We start from the raw sequence: 22264 nt of genomic DNA, 5'->3' as shown, positions 1-22264 counted from the left end.
AGATCGTGTGGTTGTGTGCTGATGTCATGAAAAGGTTTAGCTTACTCTCATTTGAACACTGAGCCAGCGGTTAATGACCATCATGTATGTTGTGCAAGTCGTCACAATCAAAATAAGAACCCAACACAAAAAATCATGTTGTTTTTCATGTTCTTCACTGAGAAACTATTTATGAGCTGTTTTCAAGATTTACCTCTTCAGTTCTATAGAACCAGTGGACTAAGAACACATTGTTGGTTTGGGTCTTTTCATGGCATTTGTTGCCAGGGTGACAGTAACAAAGTACACTTACTGGAGTACTGTACTTAAGTACATTTTACAGTATTCATACTTTACTTGAGTATTATTTTATTACGAACCTATGAATTTTACTCCACTACACTATTAATTATTAATTACTAATATTTTACGTGTTGACACCACTACATTTATATAGTACTGTTACTTTGAAGCAGCTTTTAGTCAGTGGAATTAATCTTCTTTTATTTTGAAAATGTGACAGACCATACATTGTGTTCATCACAGGAGAAAAACAATACAACAATATGTTGACATAAAAAATGTACTTTTGAATTATAAGTATTTTTAAAATCAAGTACTCCAGTACTTTAAGTCAAGTAAGTTTGACTCAAGTGATTAAGTTATGTACTTTGTCCACCTCTGTTTGTTGTAGGAGTACAACACAAAGCTTTGTTGCTCACCTTCTGAATGTAGCTAACATACTGTCAGCACCACTGTGCAGCGACTACATGTGGTGTTGCAGGGCTCAAGCTGGTTCACACTGTTTCTGTCTGTATATAGGGCCATTCTTGATACTGTAACATTGAAACCCCCCCTCCTACCCCCATCCCACCCAGGTAAACAGTCAGTTGGTGAACCTGCCTTACTCCACGGGCGATGGCAGGCTGTCCTTGTTCCGGTGTGGCTACTTCGGCGTTGTGAGAACAGTTTTTGGTTTGACGCTCAAGTTCAACTGGAACAGCTACGTCAGCTTGACTTTGCCAAGTTCATACTCTGCTGCAACTACTGGTAAGTTGGGTGAATGCGACGCAATTTATTGTCGACAATAAAGTCGACAGCTCTGCAAACTTTATTTGTTGTCATGAGCTTTCAACTGATCATGGTGGGGAAATCTTCCGGACAGACCTGGCAAACCCAGTCTTGTTGGGTGAGCTGGGAATGTCTGGCAGAGGTCCTCAACTCCAACCTCCAGAAGAATTTCTCATTCATCCAGGGATTGAGGAAATGGAATCTGAGTGCACCATGTTCAAACAAAACCTCCACTGCAGAGGCAGCAGGTAGGGGTTGTGGTCAGAAGGTCATTGCTGCCTGTTGTGGTGGCAATTTAAGAACCTGCTGGTGGACACCTGAACTGAAGGAAGCCTCCAGGCTGAAGAAGGAAGCCTTTCAGACTTGGTTGGCCCAGGGGTCTCCTGAAGCAGTAGACAGATACCTGGAGATCAGTAGGGCTGTAGTTTTGTCAGTCAAACCCAGGTGTGGAAGGGGAGGCTGTGGAGAAAGACTTTTAGTTGGCCACAAGAAAGTTCTGGCAAAACCACTCAGGAAGGGAAAGCAAGGCTTGGCTCAAGCTGTGTTCAGGGCACATGCAACTGGAAGGAGACCCCAGGGTAAACCCAGGGAGCTCTGTGAAGTTATTTCCTATCCCATCCGTGTGGCAACACCTCGGGATCCCCCGTGAGGAGCTGGAAAAGGTTGCTGGGGAGAGGAACGTCTGGACTAACCTGATTGGCCTGCTGCTACCACGACCTGACCCTTGATAAGCAGCCGAAAATGGATAGATGGAGGGGGGATCTGAATACCCTCTGAAGCTGCTGTATGTTAGAAAGGATTCAGTGCATCACAAACTCACCATCTGTCCATGACTCAAATGATTTTCATACTTCCAAAAAGTTGGAGGAATGCAACTGAAGTGTTCTAATGTGTAACTGCTGTGGTTGCTTGTTTCTTTTTATCAGGCTTGTGCGGAAATTACAACGGAAAACCTGGTGATGACTTACTGAAACCTGATGGCACCCAGGCTGCACAGATTAATGCCTTTGGACACAGCTGGAAGGTTTGTATTACTGAGTCTAAAGAGAGGGACCCATGAGAATCATGCAGGAACCTGAAATTGACCTGAAAAACCCAGGAAATAGAAGTGCAAAACAAGCGCATGCTCCACCCACAACTGTTCATACACAGTCTATAGCTTCTTAATCTCAATGCAGCAGATAGAATATTGTCTGCCCACCTGGTGGATAGGTGGGCTGGAGAATAAAGTCGTGCTAAAGAACTTCTGACATTTGAAAAATATGAACCTGTTCTTTAAACTCAAAATGTTTTTTTAAACTAAATAAGCTCTGCATGTTGTCAGTTTTCCATATAAATGTCATTGAACACAGGTAGGAGGAAACCCTGGCTGCACCAGTGACTGTGCTGGTGGTAAATGTCCTGAGTGCGAGCCTGCTCTGCTGGTACGTTACCAACAGGGGAGCTACTGTGGGATCATATCTGACAAGAGTGGGCCCTTCAGGTAGGTGCTACAGCAGTCGCCAGAGAGTAGGAAAAAGATTGAGGAGTAGTTGGTGGTTAGTGTGGTATCTTGAGGTGCTGATGTGAAGAAGTGATCACCGCTGACACGTCTTTACTTGCAATCAAAAAGAAGTTTATTTACGAGAAAGAAACAGTGTCAAAAATGCCGAATCCTGGAGCATCTCTGCCAATGTGAGATCTCTCCTCTACCGTCTCACAAACCCCTCTATGTATCTGTCTCAACCCACCTTTGGAATGTGCACTTGTTCCTATAAGAAGAAGCCTTCACCCAAATGGTTGACCACATCTGGTCCACGGCCTCTGGTCTCTGGCTTTTGCCCTTTTAGACCAGCAAAGACCCCCACATCCTGAGTCTCTCGTACCGTATTAAACAGAAAACCAATGTTTAACCAGTTTTGCCCCCTAATGCACATTCCTTAAACTCAACTTACAATGAGTGGTTCAAGGTAACCTTTGACAAAGCCTTAGTTGACCCCCTTCTTGAACTTTAGAATAAAACATACATAAAAGAAGAACATACAACAATTTAGAATGTTGAAATAGAAGGAAATGAAGTGGATAATACACTACATTAGCAGAACAACTGTTTAACCATCCAAATAACGTAGTTGTTTCCATTTATACTTTGCTCGCTTCCATACATGCACAGTAGATCGTCGTCCGCACGTGCATTCTGCGAATCCAATCAAAATGGCAACATCCATGCAAGAAGAAGAGGAGCTGCTTGGTCTGCTGCACTTATTCTTTTAAAGATGTATAGTTGAGGAGAGGGTAGCGGCGGACCTCCTCACAGCTGCTCTTCAGTGTTTATGTTTATTGGTTTATTTTATCACTGTAGCTCTCTCTTTCTCTCTCTCTCTCTCTCCCTCGTACTGATCTTTTCCTGAAAGGAGCTGCTCTACTCCTGTAACAATATTCTGCATCAAACTTACAGCAGATCTTGCACAGAGAAAATAAATTGCTTGTTTAAATGCTAAAGCTGCTGCGTCTTCAGGTAGAAAAGACTGTGGAAGTAACGTGCAAGTTTAGTTTCCACACGTCTTCACATGCGTATAGACATGACAGAAACGACAGTTACAACAGCTGGAGGTCAAGCTAGTTGTCAGAGACCCTGCTGCCACCGAAAGAGGGCAGTAAATAACGTGATGAATACAAACAGGCATCGGATCCTTTATGGGACAGAATGCTGTTCAGAGATCAGACGTAAGGAGTGACATCACCTCCACTTCAGTATCGTTCTAACTGATGTCCTGATGTCTCAGTAACACCACAAGTAAAGTTTCACCTTTTCATTGTGCTGTACAGACAAGCTGCTCTTCTCAAAAACAATTTAATAGGCAAGAAACAGTATGCATGCTTAGTAAGAAAAATATGAATAATGACACATTTTAAAAGTAGATGAATGATCTCTGCCCAGTCAAATACCTGAGGTTAAACATGTGCAGTCTCTCTGTTTGATAAACAGTGTCTACAGACTGTGTCCTCACTGTGACGGCTCTGTCTTTGTCCTCCTCTCTCTGCACATACAGACAGTGTCACAGTAAACTGGACCACAAGCCCTTCCTCAACGACTGTGTGTTTGATTTGTGTATGTACCAAGGCCACGCCTCTGCCCTGTGCAACAGCCTATCAGCTTTCAGCACTTCCTGTCAAGATGCAGGAGCTAAAGTGGAGAGCTGGAGAACCGAACAGTTTTGTCGTAAGTCATGCACACACACAGACACCTAGTAAACTACACTACCCATTCATCCATCCATCCATCCATCCATCCATCCACCCATCCATCCATGAGTAACTCCTGGTAACTCCACATTAAGAACAGGACTTTTGTTGGTGTTGTGTTCAGAAATACTCTGATACTCCCTGAACTAAAATGTCAGTTTTACATCTAAATGTGAATATAATGTATAAGAAATCAGTCAGTTCTGGAGTTGATGGAATGTGTATTTTCCCTAGGCTTACAGTTTAAGCCAGGCTCACACCTGGTCGTATAGAGATGAGCTTGATGTTAAATCTCTGCTGAAAATGTTAAATGCTATAACTTCTGCTTCTAGGAGTCTCTCAATTAAAACAGTAAAAAAAGATGATGAGCTGAGCTGTCTAACATTTCCTCAGCTTGTTTCTCTGATAACTTCAGATCCAGACGTCCGACGACTAAAATCCTTCATCTGGTTCAAATATAGAGCTGAAAACCACCAAGGTGGAAAAAGTGTATGTGGCTTAAAACTAGATAAAAGTCAATGTTGAGCTTCTGTCAGAAAAACACACTGACACTTGATCATAGAGGATATGATGTCACTGACAGGCGACCAATGAAACGTTACCATGATTAAAATCACAGATTTCTCTGGTTTGAGAATTGATGGAAACATTTGTGATAATGAAAGAACACAACTCAACAACATAAAGAACATAGGTCTAGTTATTTTTAGACATTTTAATATGGAAAAATTACAGATTACAACTTTAAATGTTCTTGGCTAATGAGTTGTTGTCTTGATAATAAACTGTCATGTTTGGATCATGAACGCTCCAAAGTCACAAACATGTTTAAGAAGTTTTGCGAGGATCATTGTCACTCTGTGTTTTATCTGGATTGATTTTATTTGTCTCCACCAGCTGCATCATGTGGTGCGAACAGTCACTATGAGGTGTGTGCTCAGCCCTGCCAGCTGACCTGCAGCGGCCTCACCCCCCCCGAGGGCTGTGACGACAGCGCCCCCTGCACAGAAGGCTGTGTGTGTGACGATGGGTTCATGCTGAGTGATGACAAGTGTGTGCCTCTGGCAGAGTGTGGCTGTCAGTACGAAGGACAGTATTATCTAAATGGACAGGTACCGTAGCAGTGACAGTACATCATATCCCATCTCTTTACGTTCCTGCCTCTTCTGCCACCACTGATATTTCTCCTGTCCTCTCCTCAGGTGTTCTACCCAGGAAAGTCCTGTAACAGCCGTTGTGTCTGTTCAGACGGTGACGTTCAGTGTGATCATAAATTCCAGTGTTCAGCCACTGAGAAGTGTGTTGTGAAAGATGGTTCCTCCACCTGTTCTCCCAGAAGTTTCGGTTCCTGTTCTGTGAGCGGAGTCAGGGCAGTGCGGTCCTTCGACGGACAGGTAAAGTCCTTCCTCACTGAGGCTGAAGTGCACGTATAATCCAGGAAAACATGGAGATGGCAATATTTTAAAAAAGAGTCTATTTCAATATGAACTTATTTAATCTTTTTAGTGATATGTTCGCATTAAATTTTATAGAAACATTTTATATTATTATCTCTTTATATTCAGTAATGATATTGCAGATCAGCTTTTCCCTTTTGTTGTTACATGACACCTGTAACAACATACACGACACACAGTTAATACAACAGACCTGGTTGACATGACCTTTTGAAAATTAAAACTTCCTCTCACTACTAACATCCCGGCATGACACGGTGTGTTCACTGTCAATTCATTTAGGGAAATCTAATTCTTCCTCTGGAACACAGCCAGCCGCTAACATGCCACCTTTTGACTTAACTGCTAGCGTTAGCTGCCACAGGCTACCTTTTGCTTAGTCTTAGCTTAGTGTCTCATTACTTTCCACATTACACACTGCACATACCACACTTCAGTTTACTTACCTATGTCTTTGTCCTCCTTTCCCGCACCAGCAACATCGTCTAAATAAATTCAGTTGAACAGAAGCTCCACCATCTAATTTTGGACGCATTCCTGTTTTTTCTCTTCACACGTTGCAGGTTCAGTTCAGCATAGTTCCTCCATAGTGTAGAGTATCACATCAGATGCTCCACAACCACAACAATCAGAGGGATGAATGCAGATGTTTAGAATTAAATATAAATCATTTGGCCACGTTTCTGGATGTCACACACATTTTGTTTGGTTTCGTGTTGGGTTGAATGGTGTTGAAGCAGATTATGACTGAGCTTCATCTGCTGCCTTCACTGTGTTAGTGTGGTACATGCAGCTACATGAGCCACATGGATGTGCTGTTGTCTGCAGTTTACCCACCATCCTGGAGTAAATCACATTCATGAAGAACTTTGATTCTTCATTACATTTTCTGTAAGTTTCGAGACAGTCACAGTGGAAGTTCTGATACAACATTAAACATCTTCTAACCCCCTCTCCCATCCTCTAGGCATTTCCTCTGTACGGAAACTGTCAGTTCCAGTTGTCAGAGGTGGAGGAGAAGGAGGGAGCGCTCACAGCCTTCGTCGTGCTGGTAGAGCAGCAAACTGATAAGGATGGTAATGTCTACCGCAATGTGGAGCTCCGGGTTTACGACGTGGAAATCACCATGGAGACCGGAGTTGTCTGGGAAGTCAAGGTAGGACTGATGTTTTTGTATCGGCCAGGTGTGAGGGTGATCTCTGTCAGAACACACTGTCCCTTTTAACAGATAATATTTCCATTGTCCACAACATTTATCTTAATGAGCTTGATCTCTTTTTGTCAGTGTACATAAATAGGTATTATTCTCACCACTGAGACAAAGCAGTGGGAGCTGACGAGTTACTTTTAGGGGGGTAATGTGCTGTGGTCTTCAGTGAGACAGAAGCTGAGACAGCGCTGATACTGCTTCAGCTCAACTGACAATAGTTTGTGTGTCTGTGTTTCTCTCTCCTCTGTGTCTCAGGTCGATGACGTCAGAGCCTCCTTACCTGCGATACTGGCTGACGGAAAAGTGCAAGTCCATCAAAATGGCATCAACATTATCATTGAAACTGACTTTGGTCTGAAGCTGACCTATGACACTGTGGCAGGCGTGGTCTTGCAAATCCCGTCCACCTATCGCAGCTCACCACGTGGTCTCTGTGGCAACTACAATGGTGATGTGTCTGATGACCCGGCATCAGCCAATAAGAAGCCAGCGGACGTGGCAGCAGCTTGGGTCGTTAAGACGGACAACAGCTCCTGTGAGACAGGCTGTGGAGCCAGTTCCTGCCCCGGGGTAGATGAGCAGAATAAGCCCGAAGCCGAGAAGGCCTGTGACATCATCAAAGCCCAGAAGGGCCCATTTGCAAACTGTCACTCAACAGTGCCCCCAACTCCTGACTACGATGCCTGTGTCAGGCAAGGAAATACACATACATTATACATCTACATTATATATATATATATATATATATATATATATATAATATATACACACACACACACACACATACATACATACATACATACATACTTATATACATATATACATATATATACATATATATATACTTATTATTGGGATTTAATAGGTGTATATATATATATATATGGACTCTTTCACTTTTACTAGATCATAATCTAGATGAACTGTTGACTCTGATCATGTGACTACTTTGATTTTCAGATGTTATTCAGTTTTACTCCCAGATCACAGCAGTTAGTTTGTGTTGGTTGGAGCTGTGTGTTGTTTCTGATAGAGATTAGGTTTCTGTGTTTCCTGGGATGAAATGACAGTTTGTTTACAGGGAGATGTCCACGGACAAAGGAGGCAAACACATCCTGTGTCGTCACATCCAGAATTACGTCACCGCCTGTCAACTGGCTGGAGCCAAGATCAGCGAATGGAGGAAGGACGACTTCTGTCGTAAGTCTGACGTGACTCGCTGTTGTTTGGATGTGTTAATCCTCCCACACAGTTTAGTGCAGTGGCCCTGAGAGGCAAAGCACAGCAACACTTCACCGAACACTTTAGCAAACTGGACACAACCACAACAAAAACACAACCTTTTAGAAAACACAGGAACAAATCAGAAAAAAAACATTAACACATTAGAAACAACAACACTATTTTATCGGTCCAGATTGTGGGTCCTGTTTAGTGCTGCAGTTACACCATACTGACACAACACCACGGCAACACTGGGTCAGATTAAAACCAGCAACTTGTGAATTCTCGAAAATCAGAAATCGTCATGATCCCAACAAACCCGCTCGTTGCTGAGTCTCTTGTTCTGTCCCTGCAGCTGTGACCTGTCCATCAGGAAGTCACTATGAGCTGTGCTCCTCCTCCTGCTCCTCCACCTGTTTCTCTCTGGAGCGGTCGGGGCCCTGCCCGGTCTGCCAGGAGGGCTGCCAGTGTGACCAAGGCCTCATGTTTGATGGAGTTCGCTGTGTCCCCGTGGAGAAATGTGGCTGCGTAGTGGAGGGACAGTATTATAAGGTACTTGTCATCATCATATTCATCATCATCATCATCATTACCACCTTCTTCATCATAATGCTTATTAAGTACATAATAGTTTACTAATGTCTAGTCTGGTTGTGAGTTGTTGGTCTGGACCAACAGTAGCAGAGGCGTCGGTGAAAGAAACTGAGGTGATTTAAAGGAATATTTCAGATAAAATTTATGTGTATGTGATCATGAAATAATGAAAGACTGTCCATCAGCTGTGCTGCATCATTTAAAAGTTGCATACGTTAAGAAATTTCCAGCTCACCATTGCAATCATGTTTGATTTCACTGTTTGCACGGCTAAATTTAGACAGTGGAGAGTCATCGATGTTAAACGAACTCACATCAGATCTGAATCAGGGGCGTTGATGTCATGTGCAAATGGAATATGTAAATATCACAGTAAATAATGAAAAAAAGAAATCTGTGTGTTCTAATGCATAAACGACTATTTTCAGTCGGGTGCCTTGGTGTTGCCGGACGACTGCTCAGAGCGTTGTCTCTGCCAGGCCGGACAGTTCAGCTGCAAGCCCACCAGCTGCCAGGAGGGGGAGGAGTGTCGCAACAGGGACGGAACAATTGGCTGCTACAAGACAGGTGAATCACTCAGTGTTGTCTTACCTTGTCAGAAGTGTGTGTGTTTGCATGTGTGTTTATATTGCCCAGGAAGCAGCGCTGCTGCAGGGATTCAGTGTTTCCCACAGATTTAGATGCTGTTAGTGCGGGTAGCTGATGGGGGATTGATAAGGTCCTAATAAAACTAATTTTTCTTTTCTTTTTCTTTTCTTGTCTGTGGCCAAAAGTAAACATCCAGAGAGCCTCTGACACCCCCTACCCCCCCCCCCCCCCCCCCCCCCCCTTTATTTACATGAAATGGTTCAGTCCTGCCCCCAAACCAGGTGCAAACAGCACCCGGAGCTTCATGTCTCAGGAAAGGAAAGGAGAGAGAACTGGAGGTGACAGTGTGTCATCAGTTTGTCACAGAGACAGGTGAAAAGTGGGTGGAGTCTTGAAGTCTTGAAGTCTTGAAGCCAAGTGAGCAAAGCAGCCGACAAACATGGTCACATGTCTCGATTTCCTGTGATCGAACAACAACGGTGTTTGACACAGATTACTACGTGAGCGTCTGATTGGAGCGTTCCGTCCCATAAAGGATCTGATGCCTGTTTGCATCCATCATGTAAGTTACTGCCCTCTTGTGGCGGCAGCAGGGTATATTCTCCGGACGCTAGCTTGACTTCAGCGCGTGACAGTGTCCTGTAGACAAACCCTCACCCTGAGTGAGTCAACGCACAGCTCTACGATGAAGTTAGATTTTAATCTTTTGAATCAGTCAAAGCATAGAAAATCAATATGTGGCGGTCGATGTCGACGTCATCGACCGCCATAAATAAACGTGTGGGAAACACTGAATACTCTTTGTTGTTACTTTATGGAGCAACTGAACAGCAGCTGAAGATCTGACCTTCACTGGTCTGACATCTCACCTGACATCATCAACTAATATCCTTGTGTGTGTGTGTGTGTGTGTGTGTGTGTGTGTGTGTGTGTGTGTGTGTGTGTGTGTGTGTGTGTGTGTGTGTGTGTGTGTGTGTTCCAGACCCCTGTGCTGAGGTCAAGTGCAGGGTAAAGGAGCACTGTGAGGTGTTAGGAGACGAAGGAAAGTGTGTGCCTAACTCTATGGCCTTGTGCTGGGTTTTCGGTGACCCACACTACACCACGTTTGATGGGTGGAGCTACTCATTCCAGGGAACCTGCACCTACGTCCTCGTGAACACCACAGGTTTGCTATCACCTAACAGAGAGATCTCTATCTGTAGGCCGAGTCAGAGGATGAGTTGAACGTGTGTCTCTGACAAGACGTAGGAAACTCACACTGTTTGTTCGATAAAAAACTGAAAGCTGTCAGAGAGCAGACACACATTGTTTTTCTGTGCCCCGCTCAGGTGTTGACGAATCCCTGCCAGGGGTAACCGTGACCACCAAGAATGAGGTGCGTGGAAACTCTGACGGCTCCTTTGTGCGTTCAGTCACCATGGAGATGTTGGGCCATCGTATAACCGTCCCCAGTTACGACAGAGGCATCGTGTTGGTGGGTCTCACTGCACTGATTCAGTCTTCCTCACTGACACAATTTCAGATGAAACATTTTTTTATCTTCAGTCCTGTTGTCTCAGCCGTCGTTGCTGTCATTGCTGAGATCGAGTGACACGGTCATATTGTTAGAATGAAGTGCAGCTGCACAAGCGGTCGGACAATCAAACGATATGTAGAGCAAGCACAATTTTATCATATATAAAAGTGAAAATTAAAAAAATATATATACTACATGGTAAACATCCATTTATCCTTTTGTTAAGCAACTTGTCCTGTGCAGTCTGCCTGGGTTACAGTCTGTCCCACAGGCAGGTTCACCCTGGACAGGTCAGCGGCCTATCACAGGGCTCTATCACAGAGGTTTACCTGGAGCTGAGAGGCTCCTGTGCTCCAGCTGAAGTGTTGATCCAATCTGGATCTGACACATTGAAATAACATCCATAATAAGCCTTGTAAATTGGGCACACCTTATTTTTTATGAGCTTTATTGACATTTCAGGAAAAAATATTCCATTGCATTTCCAAACTTTGTTGAAGTTCTTCTTCTGTGGGTGAAATCAGCACTAAATCAAAGCATCTCCCGTCTCTTCAGGTGGACGGCATCAGGGAACACCTCCCCCTTATTCTTGAAGGAGGCAGCATCTCCATAACACAGTCCGGAATCAGGGGAACACTCGAGACTGATATTGGCGTTGAGGTCACTTTTGATTGGTCCACACTCGTCATGGTGTCCATCAGCAGCAGTTACTATGGTAACGTCGCCGGGCTCTGCGGAAACTACAACGGCAACACAGAGGATGAGCTGACGACCGCCGGAGGCAGCACAGCTTTTAATGTGACGGCATGGGCGGCGACGTGGAGCGTGGCGGACGGCGACCCGTTCTGTTACCACCACTGTGAGGGGGTGTGTCCTCAGTGCTCTGATGAGAACCGTAAAAGGTAATGTGTTTTTTTTTTTTTTTTTTAATTGATGCCACTGTTACTTTTAACTGATTATAAACTTGAACAGAATTTAGGGGATTATATGATGTGTGGTTTTTTGAAGGACGAGTCTGCGGCGAAATATAATATGAAATTTTGACTTAAAATGATAGTTCAGGTTATTTTTGCGTGGTTGTGCGAGGTACTTCTCTATAGTCTCTATTCAGGTCAGCGCTGACGGGAGCTGAGTGATGAGCTGCTGTGGACTGGGTCACCAGGGGAAAAAAGCTGTTTTAGCCAAATGTTAAAATGTAGAAAAATAAAAAAGGTTATGTGAGTTTAAGTGTCGCTTCATCTTGAATATTTTTGCCACTTAACCTGCCGTCAAACAGCCCTTTACTTTGGAACAGTCTGAACCCCAAACCTGAGACCTGGTGACTGGTGGTCCCAGAGGATCATGAATGTCTGAGATTTTTTTATTCTGGACAAACGTGGTGGACAAACCGGCCGAGAGTTTTCAGAGTGTTAGAAAATAAACTGATGCCCAGTTAACGCACACAAGCTGACATTAAACCTCAGACATGTGCCTCTGTTCTCCTCCGTACCTCTGCAGGTTCACTGGTCCAGACTACTGTGGGATCCTGAGTGATAAGAAGGGGCCGTTCGCTGGCTGTCACGCTCATGTGCCGGTAGCAAAGTTTGTGTCAGACTGTCTGTATGACGTCTGCATCCACGAAGGACGCCACGAAATGTTGTGTGATGCCCTGAACAGTTACCTGGTGGAGTGCCAGGAAGCTGGAGTGTCCATGTTGCCATGGAGAGAAAAGGCCAACTGTCGTGAGTTACATACAGTAGATTTATACACTGAAACACTGCACTTATGTGAATCTGACAGAGCTCTCACATCAAGCATCCTTTTCTAAATCTCTGGTTTGAAGCTGGTTTCAGATATTTTTAGACTAATTAATTCTGTGAATGTACGGAGCACTCAGAAAGTCTTCACTGTTTTCACATGTTGCAGCTTTATACTATCTCCAGCCCAACGGCCCAAAAATCTTCCATTAGGAGAAACGATGCAGATTCTAAAAAACATACAAACAACAACAGAAACGTGCTGAAAGAAGCCAAAACAAATAAATGAACAGGAAACACGCTGCAAACACAGAAACACATGAACTGAAGTTCTGTACAGCAGACACGTCCTGAACATAACATCTCCTCCCCTCCTCCCTCTCTGCTCTCACCTCCTCCTCACTCTTGTTTCTGCCCCCAGCTGTTGAGTGTCCTGCCCACAGCCACTACCAGTTGTGTGGCTCAGCCTGTCCAGCCAGCTGTGGCCCGCAGCCAGAGGTGTGCCATAAGGCCTGCGTGGAGGGCTGCGTCTGTGACTCCGGATACGTGCGCAGTGGAAACGAGTCAGTACAGCAGTTTGACCCATGTATTTAAGGCTCTGTTATTCATATGACAAATGTCTTTTGGTTCCGTTTTTCTTTCCATGCTGCTTACAGCGGATTTCATCACAAAGAGGTTTTATTATAACATGAAACTGTCTCCATAGAAGCAGGTGATTGATGTTTGGTTGTCACTGTGCTCACATGACTGAAGCAGGGACCCCACATTTTAGTGTTTTGATATACACATGAGCTGACATGATGAAGGCCTTAATAAGGATCATGCAGTGTGTTTCACCCCCACCCCCCAGTGAGCTAGGCACCAATACAAACTAATCCTGTGGGAACTCTGCTCGTGCTCCATTACCTGATCCTGAGGTTGTTTCTTGTTGAGGATCATTGTGTCAAAACTGAATTGCAAGTCTTTCATTATTTCAGTTTTTATTGTGCTATTATTTATTACTTACTAGTGAACCAAACTGCAAAACTAACAGGATCCCAGCAGTTTAATGTGGCCATGAAACATGATGTTGCACTGCTGCCTCAGTTTGTATTGTCAAGGCAGAAGTTTATCACTTAACACAAAATTCAACATTTAAAATATCCAACTGTAAAATGGTTGTTGTATATGTGTGTATATACAGTATGTATAATGTAAATCTCCCTCTCACCCCCACATGGGGGTGTTGCATGTCTTCCCCAAGCTTGAGTCCTCAACCAGATGCCTGGGAGTAGAACATGCAATGTAATGTAGTATATACATCTATATAGCATATATATATATATACAGTCTGTGTGCTGGGTGACTGATTGAGGGTCAGCAAAAAGAGTTCATGAAACCAAGACCCAGTGAGGACGAGGAAGGTCCATGGGTGAAATCCTGGCAGATCAAAGCTCGGCTCAGTCTCATATAGTTTACAGGTTGACACTTCTCCTTCCTAAGATGTTTAATAAAGGCTCCCCAGATCTTAAGCTGTAAGATGTTTCATCTTGTTTCACCATGAAGGAGAGAAACATCTCAACAACCGCTGTCACATCACACGTCCCTATGACTGAGAGAACTTATTATTCATATTATTCAGCTTATTTTTCTGTGCTTCTTCAGGTGTGTTAACAAGGAGAAGAGCTGTGGCTGTGACCATGACGGCCATTACTACCTGCCAGGTGAGGAGTTCTGGGCCGACTCACAGTGCGAGCAGAGGTGTGTGTGTGTGGCAGCGACACAGAAGGTGCGATGTGAGAGGACCAAGTGTCAAACCGGAGAGGCGTGCAGCATCGTGGATGGAGTCAGAGACTGTTTCCCAATCAGCTTCAAGACCTGCTCTGCGCGCGGAGATCCACACTTCACCACCTTCGACGGACGCAAGTTCGACTTCCAGGGCAACTGCGTTTACAAGCTGGCCGGAGTGTGCGGAGACACTAAAGGGCGGCAGCACTTCGAGGTGAGAACAACACTGAACAGTAACAGGAAGTTCTCCAGACAGACACATGTCCACTGTACAGACACTACTTCCTCCTGATTCCTGTGAACCGTCATTATAATGATTCTTTGTTTTGTTATAGATACATTAAGTTCATGTTGTGATGATAGTTTTGTTCTGTTACTTCAGTAAAACTGGAGCATGTTTACCAGGTCTAGTTGGTATTTACTCTCCTCCACTGACACACGAGTGGAAGAAGAACAGAGCGAAGGAGAGTCTTGTCCTGTACCTGCACAAACAACAAAGACTGGATCCTAATTAAATGATCTACTGTATTTGTCACCTTTAATCCTCACCCTGCCCCTGTCCATTGCCCTCGTCCCCTCTCTCTCCTCCTCTCAAAGGTCAACCTGGAGAACAACAACCGTGGCAACAAGAGAGTGTCTTATGCTAAAGTGGTGACTGTCAAAGTCTACGGCGTCACATACACACTGTCAGTGGACTACCCAGGCAGAGTACTGGTGAGACACACACACACACACACACACAAACTGTGGGGTTGAGAAGACTGAGCCATCCACCATCAGTCTGTCTACTAACTGTCCAGTAAAAGAGTTGGGAGCTGAGCTGTCTAACATTTCCTCAGCTTGTTTCTCTGATAACTTCAGATCCAGACGTCCGACGACTAAAATCCTTCATCTGGGTCAAATATAGAGCTGAAAACCACCAAGGTGGAAAAAGTGTATGTGGCTTAAAACTAGATAAAAGTCAATGTTGAGCTTCTGTCAGACAAACACACTGACACGTGATCACAGAGGATATGATGTCACTGACAGGCGACCAATGAAACGTTACCATGATTAAAATCACAGATTTCTCTGGTTTGAGAATTGATGGAAACATTTGTGATAATGTAAGAACACAACTCAACATATAGAACATAGGTCTAGTTGTTTTTAGACATTTTAATGTGGAAAAGTTACTGATTAGAACTTTAATATCAATATCATGTTTCTAAAATATTCCTGAACGTACTCATGATATTTTTATGAGTTGTCATATTTAATGGCTATAACATTATATTATTGTAACATGTAGTTTTACAACAGTGAGTCTATATTTTTCTCAGTATAATATTAGAGGCCCTCATAGTGACTGTCAGTGAGTCCACACCAGCTCCTCGGGGTGGAGAGGTGAACCAAGGATTCCCGCCTGATCGGATGACATCATATCTCATAGAAAGGACAACTTCCTCAAGAGCGGGGCGCTTGATGAGACTCACTGAGGTTGCCTTTATCAAAGTGGACACACTGTGCTGCTCTAACTCTAACCCTTTACACTCAGACTGAATGTACTGCACATGTCTGCAGTGAATCCTCGCACCAACAGTTCATCATTAACACTAAGAGCCCTGTTTTATCCATGCAACCACAATGACTGTGTGTGTGTGTGTGTGTGTGTGTGTGTGTGTGTGTGTGTGTGTGTTTTCCACAGGTGAACGGGCTTGAAAACTCTTTGCCGGTCTCATACAATGAGTCACTGGTCAATGTTTATCGCAGACACAGACAGGCTGTCATAGAGACACACTTCCTTAAGGTATGAACACACACTACCTCACATGTGTAGTCACTATAGTCATTATACCACCCTTACAGACCTGGACCTGGTTTTTATCTCAGTCTTTCTATTTATTTTGAAAAGTGTTTTCAGGTCTGCCTCCCCTAGACCAATCAGGTTCCTGCAGCTGCTCCAAACATGGAGTCAGATATACCTCTAACAGTTATAATCACATGACCTGAACTCATCCTCAGTCTTAGGCCGGGAACACACTGCCTGCGGGCGTGCGCGTGGCGGCTGGCGTCGCTGACCTGCTGGTTGCTCCAATGTTGGATTTCTTTTCATTATAAATGAATTTCTGCTTTATTTTTGACAGAAAACGTCACTAAAATTGAACCTTGTGAAATGTCTTGAAACACCAAGAACATCTCAAGCCACAGCCAGGCTAATGTCCTCCTGCTAAGCTTTGCTAAACACATGGCAGAAGACTCATTCACTGTGTCTGACTTCTCCTTTATATCCCACTCTGTTTAAGGTCTCCTTTGACTTTGCGAGCGCAGTGCGGGTGGAGCTGGCGACTACTTACCACGATGTGACCTGTGGCCTCTGTGGGAACTTCAACAGCGACCCGGCTGATGATCTGACGCTGCCCGGTGGGAAACTGGCGACCAACGCCAACGCGTTTGGAGTCAGTCAGTGGGTGGCCAACGTGGAGGGCTGCAGCCATGAGTGTGAGAAGCTGATGCAGTTATTTATCTTCACTGTCATTACTCACACATGCTCCTGTTACATACATGTGATGTCAGTCTCACGTCTACATCAGCAGGCGAGTCACTTCACACGAACGTCACAACAGCGATGTTCAGAATCAGGTTTTCACTTACGGGGAATTTGCTTTGGTTTGTAACAGAAAACATAGTAAGAAGAAAAAATATAGAGAAAGATAAAGCAAAGCAAGTACTGCAGTCAGATCACTTAAATATGAAAAGATTTTTTCAATAAAATATTCACAATTAAAATATAAAAAATATGAACATAGTACAAATGGTGACATTGGGGGTCTGGGGTTCAGGGGAGTGACTCACAGAGTCTGTGTCCAGGGTGGGAGGGGTCGGCCACAATCTTTCCTGCTCGCCTCAGCAACCTGGAGGTGCACAGGTCCTGGAGGTGCACAGGTCCTGGAGGTGCACAGGTCCTGGAGGTGCACAGGTCTTCTAGAAAGGGAAGCTCTATAAAGCAGTGAGGCCTCTCTTCTCACCCAGTTACCATGAAGACATTGAAAAGACCTGTACTGAGGCGACAGCACCAGGTCTTGTATTTAGACCTGGGCCGAAGTTAGACTTTGACTGTGGCTTAGATATAATAAATAGTCAGACTTCAGATAGACGTCTAAATTCTTCTGTTGCACAAAGCAGTTTAATTCTTGACTGTCTTAAATCGGGCTGTGGTACAGTGAATTCTGGGTAAATTAAGATTTTTTTCAAAATATGACCAAACGAGGAACTGCATTCATCCACTGAGCTCTGTTTACCCCCGCAGTTACAAGGACGTTTTACTTGAAGAGTGAAACAATAACAAAAAGGTGTCTAATGTTTTTGTCTTAAAATGACTGAGTCTTTATTTTTGTGAAACAGTCTGACTAACATTAGACTGATCAATAAGCAAAGTTAAGGCTGGACCAACACTACAGACCTGTTTGAAATATCTTTGTGAAACCGGCCCCAGGTCTCGTCTTTAGACTGGAACAAGTTTTTCTCCAGGTGGATTTAGAATATAGAGTAAGAGAAGGTTCATGATGATCAATCAACACCTAATGATCCATAACAACAAGTGAAAGCATGTTTTCAGATTCAGTGCTTCATGACGATGAAACAAGTCAGACACAACCTCACTAAGAAACTTTCAAAATAAAAGCATCTCCACCTCGGCCATCTATGTCAAGCCTGTGCCAGAAATATTCCAAACGGCAGGTACATTCACACCTGATTTATTGATCTCACGGAATAATCTGAATAAACTGAGGCTCCAAAAATGACCTGCAGTGCATATTAACGAAAACCTTCATTGCAATTATCAGATTATTTTTATCATTAGGAAAGAGCAATGTAAACATGAGCAGGCTTCTTATATTCATAGCTGGTCACTGGTTGAAATGACACCGACTGCAGATTAAATATCAGACGATGTTTCAGTCATTTCTAAGGCAACTGACAAATTTTGAAATTAGGTTCAATAAGAGATGTGGAGTAATTCAGATTTGTTCAAATGTTATTGAACCTGAAATTAGCATTTAAACCAGCAAGAACATAAGTAGGTCAATTCGCATGTACAGTACATGTTGTTCACACACATTACATTAGCTCATCTCCGGTTGTTTTGTTTTAGCAGTGGTTTGTTATTATCCTCAGACGTGTCTATGTAATATGTGTATATATGATTTTGATAATGTTGTTGATGGTTTCCTGCTGCCAGGTAAAGACTGTGCTCAGCCCCTCCCCCCCGACTTCAAACCGCCCAGCTACACATCAGCCTGCGATGTCATATTGGCGAAGGACGGGCCCCTGGGTGACTGTGTGGGCCGAGTGGATTCCAAGCAGTACCATGAGGACTGCATCTACGACATGGTGCTCAATGACGGTAAACAGGAATCGGCCTGTGACATCATCAGTGACTACGTGGAAGAGTGTCAGAGAAGAGACGGCGACGTGAAGCCATGGAGAACGAAGAAGTTCTGCTGTAAGTTAAGACCGTGTGATTGTTCTTGGACTGATGAGGTTTAATGCCGCAGTCAGCCGTCCAACAGAAACACATTCAAAGTTGAAGCTTTCAGCAACCTCTCATGGCCTTCCTCCGTCCATGGAGTTCGCTCAGTTGTCACGGGGATGGTTTAGTTTTCATTGAGAGACCTAAGTGTGGAAGTTCAGTAATGTATCAAGGGGATCATATATGGGGAGAGATGGTCAGTGGGAACGATCACTAAACTGAATTTATTTCAATCCGGAGAGACTCAAAGAGACTTGAAGAGGAAAACAATCGGTTGAATGATAACACCAAGTGGAGAGAGAAAAGAATTTTAATGAGATGAGGCATAAAGATAGTCTTCATTAATTAAGAACAACGGATTCAGCTAATCAGCCACATGTTGTAGTGGAGACATTGGAGGCCACTCCCAGAGCTGTGTGCTGCATATGAATTTAAAAACAGCAACTTGCTCAATTTCTAAATACTAAAGAAAATAGTGAGTTTGTAGAAAAAGTGTGTGGCCACGTTCAGCCACAGTCGAAAGCAGGGTGAACCGCTGACAGTCATGAGCTGTTTCTCAGTCTGCGTTCTTCACTGTTTCATCGCTGTGTTTCTCATGTTCTTGTAAAACTTCATCAGTCTCAACCAGAGTTCTGTTCCAGTTCAAAGTCCGCATCTCCCCAAGTACAGATCAAATATCAGGAAGTGTTCTCACTCCACTCGTTTAATCGAGGATGCATCGCTGCGTGACTTGTGTGGACTTGGGACAGCTAAGTATCCCAGAATGCATTTCGCACCAAACTGTGACAACGGCAGAGATTCTGAGCCAGACTCAGAGCAGAAACAATTTTCACCCTTGGACTGTTATTATATCACTTCATTAAGTTTTGATGTTTTTTCCATTAAGACTTCGAATCTGTGTCAGCTTTTCCAAATGACGCCTGTTTGGAATATAATACGTGTTGCTGCTGGTTAATCTGAAAAGATGAAGCTGAATAAAAACATGATTTGGTTTGACAATTTAACAACAGCGCTGCCTCTGTGAGCTCTGTGTACAAATATACCAACATATATAAATGAAAATGAACAGAGGCAGTGGTCTTCATAGTCAATTTCAATAGATTTTTAATATATATTACAGATTGGATATGAAGTGTATATTTTACTCCACTCTGTTAATTCTGTTTTTCTGTCTGTTGGTGGAGATTTGAGTTGAGATGAATTTGTCACAGCACATCTGCTAATATTAGGAAGAACGCTGCTGTTCCATCTGCAAATAGTCCTCCTGTCCTCAGGAGTCCGGACCTCTGAGTTCAACTTGTGAAATTCAAACTCCCAAGTACAGGAGACTGGACTCTGTATAGGGAAAGTGGAGACGCGATGAAAGGTTAAATATTGTGATAATGTCTCTGTTGCACTCGTTGCACTGAGAAACTGTTGTTAAGTAAAGACGGAGAAAGGACAGTAGGAGAAGTTCAGACCCTGCTCCCGTCCTGTCCTCCAAACAGCTGATCAGTGACTTTGTGGACAATCGTAGTGTTGTATTTCTGTGTAATCTAATATTCTCTCTCTCTCTCTCTCTCTCTCTCTCTATCTGTGTTTCAGGGATGCAGTGTCCAGTCAACAGTGCGTACAGTGTCGCAGCTCCTGGTTGTCCAATCAGCTGCAACTCTCTGTCTTCACCTGCTCAGTGTAAAATCCCACCCAGCGAGGGCTGCGTGTGTAACAAAGGTTACCTGATGGATCAGGTAATCCTCTTCCTCAGCTGACATGCAGCTTCATTCTTGCTTCTACTTTCTCCTCTCATTTAAATAATCCTTTCATGTAGAGATTTCATTTGACATGTACAGGTCAAAGTTATTGACACCCTGGATTTGAAGACCAGAATTCAGAATATCTTCAGAAATAATGCAAATGAACCAATTTTATAAAGCCAATAAAAAGGGGTCTAACTTAGCTTGTTTCTGATTGGTGGATGGGAGGATTGGAGGACTCTTTATTCCAACATTTAATTCAGTGCTCATGTAAATGCTTCAGTGAATTTTGTCAATCAGAGTCATTCCTGCACTATGACAATGTGAGCTTGTCCTGACTGATACCTCTGCCCGCCCAGGATCGCTGCGAGCCGCTGGGTTCGTGCGGCTGCAGCTACAACGGTCAGTACTATGCGTCTAGACAGACGTTCTACGCTGACCCTGGCTGCCAGCACTTCTGCCTCTGTCATGGAGGGCTGGTGACCTGTAGGAACAATCCCTGTCCCTGGTACCAGAAATGTGGAGCGGTGAAGGGAGTGAGGGCTTGTGTCAGCAAAATACCAATCATCACCATTCATCATGGAAGAGGATAGAACCACATAGACGTCTTGATATATCTTCTCTTCATTAAATCTATTTTTCAGGGAGAATATATCCAGATATGTTATGTTTGTTGTGTTTGTTGTTATTCAGGTACTAAACGTTCACTTGTCAAATCTTATCTTAAATCTTATCTCAAAGCTTGTCTCCTAATTAAAGGTCCCATACAGTCTAAAAGGTCTCTGTCCATGTGTTTGATTATAAAGCAGGTCTAGGTTCTATATTAATACTGTGAAAGTATCAAAGCATTGTGTAACTTTGTGATGTCACAAAAAAGAAGTCACCAAGCCCTCAGTTTATTCTGTTAGATAGTTTATTCTTATAGATAATAATGCAGTCTGATTTCTGTGTTTGGAGCAGTCCGTCACTGTTGAACTGGACTGAGCACATTGTCCACACATTTATATCAGACTAGAGAGCAGAAACTCTTCCCTGTGTAATGTTTCATACAGTGCAGGACTGTTGTATGGTTTAGCTGGGTGTGCATAGTACACCGCAACTGACTGTAGAATATGAAACAGTTGTAATTCTGGCATGTAACTTAGTGTCTTTCTAAATGAAATTATATTATTTTATTGTATTCATCACAGAATCACCTGTTTTTTCTTCTCTGTTGTAACTGTGGAGGATCATAGTAACTTCCTGTTTCCTTTCCCTCACATAGACACAGTTCATTCAGTAACCTGTATAGTCCATGTCAGTCTGTGCTAATCAAGTATTTGTAATGATCATTAAAGGTGTTTCAGCAGCATAACTGTGTTGTTTCTGTGATTGATGAGTGTTTACATCATTTATTTTATTTAAAAATTCAAACAATGGACTGAGATGTTGTGGTGCAGAGCAGGAAGCAGCATCCATCATGGACAGACATGTTGTTTAATGAACGACAACCATGTGAAGATGGAAGAAACTGGAACATCGATTACGTTATGATTAATTATTCCAAGCTGGATTACTAATTATTAATTAATTGGATTATTAATGTTACTTAGTACTTTTGTTGTTCCTTTAAATTTGATGCTGTGCTGACCTGTTGCTGAGCAGACTTAAG

The 22264-nt window shown here is 43.4% G+C and overlaps 1 protein-coding gene across 1 annotated transcript in view; it reads left to right on the top strand.

Annotated features, from left to right (window-relative positions):
- The window catches only part of LOC130172837 (IgGFc-binding protein-like), a 34338-nt gene extending 12371 nt beyond the window's left edge, over nucleotides 1–21967 (top strand). Inside the window, exons 14-36 of the mRNA XM_056381778.1 lie at nucleotides 858–1029; nucleotides 1977–2074; nucleotides 2403–2533; nucleotides 4083–4252; nucleotides 5173–5387; nucleotides 5478–5669; nucleotides 6700–6888; nucleotides 7198–7634; nucleotides 8024–8142; nucleotides 8522–8718; nucleotides 9189–9327; nucleotides 10331–10513; nucleotides 10677–10822; nucleotides 11420–11766; nucleotides 12362–12585; nucleotides 13022–13163; nucleotides 14245–14581; nucleotides 14965–15081; nucleotides 16055–16156; nucleotides 16653–16848; nucleotides 18590–18853; nucleotides 20465–20607; nucleotides 20973–21967. Of these exons, the coding sequence (XP_056237753.1) occupies nucleotides 858–1029; nucleotides 1977–2074; nucleotides 2403–2533; nucleotides 4083–4252; nucleotides 5173–5387; nucleotides 5478–5669; nucleotides 6700–6888; nucleotides 7198–7634; nucleotides 8024–8142; nucleotides 8522–8718; nucleotides 9189–9327; nucleotides 10331–10513; nucleotides 10677–10822; nucleotides 11420–11766; nucleotides 12362–12585; nucleotides 13022–13163; nucleotides 14245–14581; nucleotides 14965–15081; nucleotides 16055–16156; nucleotides 16653–16848; nucleotides 18590–18853; nucleotides 20465–20607; nucleotides 20973–21206 (4494 nt within the window). The 3' untranslated portion in view covers nucleotides 21207–21967. The remainder of the gene's footprint in view (nucleotides 1–857; nucleotides 1030–1976; nucleotides 2075–2402; nucleotides 2534–4082; nucleotides 4253–5172; nucleotides 5388–5477; nucleotides 5670–6699; nucleotides 6889–7197; nucleotides 7635–8023; nucleotides 8143–8521; nucleotides 8719–9188; nucleotides 9328–10330; nucleotides 10514–10676; nucleotides 10823–11419; nucleotides 11767–12361; nucleotides 12586–13021; nucleotides 13164–14244; nucleotides 14582–14964; nucleotides 15082–16054; nucleotides 16157–16652; nucleotides 16849–18589; nucleotides 18854–20464; nucleotides 20608–20972) is intronic.
- The last annotated feature ends 297 nt before the right edge of the window (nucleotides 21968–22264 follow it).

The sequence above is a fragment of the Seriola aureovittata genome, chromosome 7, assembly GCF_021018895.1.
Source record: "Seriola aureovittata isolate HTS-2021-v1 ecotype China chromosome 7, ASM2101889v1, whole genome shotgun sequence".
NCBI lineage: Eukaryota > Metazoa > Chordata > Actinopteri > Carangiformes > Carangidae > Seriola > Seriola aureovittata.
Note: the sequence above shows the minus strand (reverse complement) of the source record. Positions and strands in the feature narration are given on the sequence as shown.